Source organism: Oryctolagus cuniculus, chromosome 4, assembly GCF_964237555.1.
Source record: "Oryctolagus cuniculus chromosome 4, mOryCun1.1, whole genome shotgun sequence".
Lineage (NCBI taxonomy): Eukaryota > Metazoa > Chordata > Mammalia > Lagomorpha > Leporidae > Oryctolagus > Oryctolagus cuniculus.
In genome coordinates, this window is record NC_091435.1 from 75,934,142 (window position 1) to 75,938,830 (window position 4,689).

Genomic DNA, 4,689 nt, shown 5'->3' on the forward strand with positions numbered 1-4,689 from the left:
ATATAGACTTCAACGAGCTCTCGTGTGACACCTGATTCAATTGCCTGCCTCCCATTAGTTAATGAACTCTGGACGTCACTATCTCTGGCACCCAAGCAGTGTCTGGCCAGAGACATAATTGCCCAGTAAATAGAAATGGGGGGGGGGGGGCAGCAGTGGTGGAGGGGATAATAGGCAATGGAAGGAAAGAAGGCTCGCGGAATAGAAACGTGGAATCTGAATGAACAGGATTCTGAACATTCCCACCATGCTCGTTTCTGTGAACCATCCTCCTGAAACAGTCACCCGCTGCAGGCCACCCAGACAACTGACTGAGCATCTTCATTCCTTCCCCAGATCCCAAGTTCACCTACCTGATCTTTTGCTAACCATCCTTTCCACATACCTTTAATTCGAAACATTAAAAAAATTACAGAAAAGGCCCTTCTTTTAACAGGTATGCATTTCCTACTTTCACAAGCAAAGATTGTGTCCCTTCTCCCACCTGACCCATAACAATATCCAGAGATCCATGACGTTTCCCCTTCCCCATGAATGTGGCATCTACAAAGAACAGGTGGATTGAGCAGCAGCAAGTTGAACTGGAGGGTTTTACCCCAGGAATGCTGCTGATTCTGGAGGCAGGAGCAGGGGGACTTTGCAATTTCACTAGCCAAAATTAATTGTTATTCCTCATATCCACTTACGTTTAGCTAGCCTGCTGTGCTCCTCTTTTAGGACACAGCCAAAACAAGGCAAGCCAGAAAGAGGAATTGGGTCTGTTTACAAAACTGCATCATTTCTCAACAAGGTTATTCTAGTTACCTTTCAATGCTACAGCTAAGTTGGGACCACTTTGATGAGACATTCTGTGCCCATGCCAATGATTTTGTTCCTAGCCATCAAGAAATTTTATCAAAACATTTACCAGCCAAGAAAAGTGTACGCTATGGCGTATCAGGTAAAAGCCACCTCCTGCCCATATGGGCACCAGTTTGAGTCCTGGCTGCTCCACTTCCAATCCAGCTCTTTGCTATGGCCTGGGAAAACAGTAGAAGATGCCCCAAGTCCTTGGGGCCCTGCACCTGTGTCAGGGAGCCGGAGGAAGCTTTTGGCTCCGGGATTCAGATTGGCCCAGATCCAGCCATTGCGACCATTTAGGGAATGAACCAGCGAATCTCTCTGACTCTGTCTCTGCCTCTCTATAACTCTGCCTTTCAAATAAATACATAAATCTTTTTAAGTGTATCTTCCAAGATTCCAAGGAATAATGAGATGGCAACTTCCTTGTCTTTTCTCCACCCCAAGAACGGCCATATTTAAGCTCAACCACTTTAAAAAGCCATCAACTAATACACTGGTTTTCCTGTTCTTTCACTATACCAACTTGTTCCCACATTGGGCACTGAATTATCCCCAAAGCTATTTATATGGCTCAGTCTCGCTTTGTCTCGTCTCTGTTCAATCATCGTCTCAAAAATGCCTTCTGGCAGTGCCATTCCTGCCACTAGTTCCTTGGCCTGATCTACTTTCTCTTACTGCACTTTCCTCTCCCACCAGAAAACCTTTTATGTATAAATCCTTTGCTGTGTGTAACGCACCACCGGTGCCCTCACACTGTGAGCTCTGTAGGACGGGGCCTTCAGACTTCTCACTCCCTGCTGCATCCACCAGGTCCGACACAGCCCCTGCTGGTCATTAGACATTTGTTGCATGGCTGAACAGTCTGATGGAATGCCAAATGATTTAATTTTTTAAAAAATGTTTACACATCAAAATAGTTAAGGAAATAGTTACTATAAATGTAAAAGTAGTTACTTGGGCATCTACATACACGCCTACACTTCACAATGCTTCTTTTGCTAAAAATCCTATGGAACCCTGTTACAAAAATTGTTTTCATAGCAGTTTATGAACTGAACGATTGATCTTTTTACTTTCTAAGTCATATTTTGTTTCACCAAAAGCTTCATGGTGTAAAAAACCAAATCCTATACAGAAAACAACATATTTTAGGGGGTCTACAACAGGCCTCAGAAGTTTGGGTGCCTAGTGGCAACATGAATGGAAATAAATATATCACCTTCCAAGAACAGGGGAGGTGATAACTCAAAGGATCAATGCTCGCAAGCGTGGAGATTCTGGAAAATGGATATATATGAAATTCTCTGAGGATAAAGCATTAACTTTGAATTTCACATTCCCTCATAACTCCCGATGCTTGGCTGCATGGTGTAGCTGAGGATTCCTCACTCTTCTGGTTTCTTGGTATTTTCAATCTGTTCCTCCACGAGCCCACATGGCACACACATCTCCCACTGGCCAGGCATAGGTCACTTTCTTTCCTAAATGTGGCAGACCTACTACCTTGAAAAGTACTATTTCAAACAATGCAGAGTAAAAGGAAAACCTCTGGAAATAAGAAAAGTGAAAGAACAGGATATGTGACAACAAAGCCCTGAGCCACAAGGCCGTAGTGCGTTCAAAAGCATCTTTATATGTCACGTAGTAGTAGCCCAGCAAAGCCCCATCTCAGCAATACTTACAGCAGAAGACAGAGAACCCCACAGGACTCTGACTCACTCTTTCCCCCGTGGACTCCAGCACTGCTAGCCGCCTGAATGGAGAGAAGCAAGGGGGGCAGGCAGGCAACTCGTTGGTCTCCCACCAGAGATACCGGCCAGCTGAAGACTAAAGATAATCAGCGAGGACGGAAAGAAAAGCAGACACACCAACGGACTGTCAAATGATACACGAGGTGTGTTCACAGATGAATGAACTATTTCAGAGCCAGACAACAAATCAATCTCTTTACTGGAGAGGCATTCATCTCATATGTGTATCATTCAAATATACTAACACATGAAAGATCACATCACCTTGTTTATGGATACATTTAATATCCTTTACCCTTCCCAACTTTCAAAACATAATAGTATACAAAATATAAAATATCTTAAATATTTATAAAAATTGCAAGAAAAAAATAGAACGTACGAAAATATTTTTATCTGGGTTTTCCCTCATTGTTGAGAGGCAGCTTAGTTTGCCTTCAGTTCATAATTGTTGAGTGGGTAGGAGTATGCTCTGCCTAACACTATTCTGTCCCGGAGGAGCTTAAATAAAACATAGTAGTTGCAGAAGAGGATGAGAGCCATGGACAGGGTGTGGTTCCACTTCTCCGACCGCAACAAGGAATACAGCTGGTAGAAGACAACACTGCCCTCAATAAGGATAAGCAGGTTTAACAGCCTTAATGGACGATGAAAGAGAAACTGTAAGGAAGTTAAAAACAAAATGTTATTTCACAGATGAGTGAAGGCTATAATTATTCAGTTACTGTTCACAACTAACTTCTTATTTACGAGTTTCCATATACAGTAACAAATAGATCTGCTTGTTAAATTTGTAATCAGGCTATTTCTTGGTGTGCAGAACCAAACTTTTCCCTTTTTGTTCCAGGAACAATGGAACAAATTTAATTTCAATGTTCCTGAGAAATGAAAAGGTAATATACCCCAAAGAATACTACCTATAGACATTTTTCTTATATTTTTAAATTTTTATTTAAAATTACCAAAAATACATTTAATATAAAGGCTTGAAAAAGTACTAGATGGGAAATAATTTAGGTTTTATAATTCAAGAGGTAAAAATTGAGGATATTACCTAATTGAGGATATTACATAATTATTTAAACCATAACAATCTGAAAACAATAAAAGCATCTTAGCTGGGGCCGGTGCTGTGGCATAGCAGATTAAACCTCCGCCTGCTGCACCAGCATCCCATTTATGTGCCAGTTCAAATCCTGGCTGCTCCACTTCAGATTCAGCTCCCTGCTGATGGCCTGGGAAAGCAGCAGGAGATGGCCCAAGTCCTTGGGTCCCTGCACCTGCATGAGAGACCCGGAAGAGGCTCCTGACTTCAGATTGGCCTAATTCCAGCCATTGCAGCCATATGGGGAGTGAACCAGTGGATTGAAGACCTCTCTCTCTGTCTCTCCCTCTCTCTGAAACTCTGGCCCTCAAAAGAATAAATAAAAGTTAAAAAAAAAAAATCCTTAGCTTAGGGCTGATTTAAGACATAAACATCATCAGTAGTCAATTGGAGATAGAGGGAAAGTATTACAAGTTGAAATATCAATAAAATAGTTTCTCAATTTTACTTTTTAAAATATATTTATTTATTTGAAAGTCAAAGTTACAGAGAGAGGGAGACAAAAAAGGCAGAGAAAGAGAGAGAAATCTTCCGTGTGCTGGTTCACTCCCCAAATGGCCACAATGACTAGAGCCAGGAGCTTCTTCTGGGTCTCCCATGTGGGTGCCAGGGCCCAAGCACTTAAGCCATTTTCTGCTGCTTTCCCAGGCCATTAGCAGGGAGCTGGACTGGAAGAGCAGCAGCCAGGATTCAAATCTGTGCCCATATAGGAGGCAGGCGTTGCAGGCAGTGGCTTAACCTGCTATGCCACCCTGCTGGCAAAACTCTTCACCTACTAGGGTCACTCACTAAAATCCTCTACACTGTAAAATTCTGCTGTTCATTTATTTATTTATTATAGATAGTGAAAGGAAGGGTGCAGGTGACAGGCCAAGAAGGAAAAGAGAATTAGAGTTGGACACTCAGACCAAATCTTTCTCTCCAAGGCACTAACTTTTAGTTTACCAATGAAAAGGTGTTATGACTAGAAAGACACAGTTCACAGGTTGC

The 4,689-nt window shown here is 42.2% G+C and overlaps 1 protein-coding gene across 7 annotated transcripts in view; it reads right to left on the reverse strand.

Moving 5' to 3' along the window:
• Window positions 1-2,761: 2,761 nt before the first annotated feature.
• TMEM39A (transmembrane protein 39A) overlaps window positions 2,762-4,689 on the reverse strand; it is a 31,003-nt gene continuing 29,075 nt past the window's right edge. For all 7 annotated transcript variants that reach the window (XR_007908868.2, XR_011387902.1, XM_008266884.4 and 4 more), the window contains one exon: window positions 2,762-3,254. Coding sequence is in view for 5 of the 7 variants with exons in the window: in XM_008266884.4 (XP_008265106.1) it covers window positions 3,021-3,254 (234 nt within the window). In the remaining 2 variants the exon portion in view is untranslated. The remainder of the gene's footprint in view (window positions 3,255-4,689) is intronic.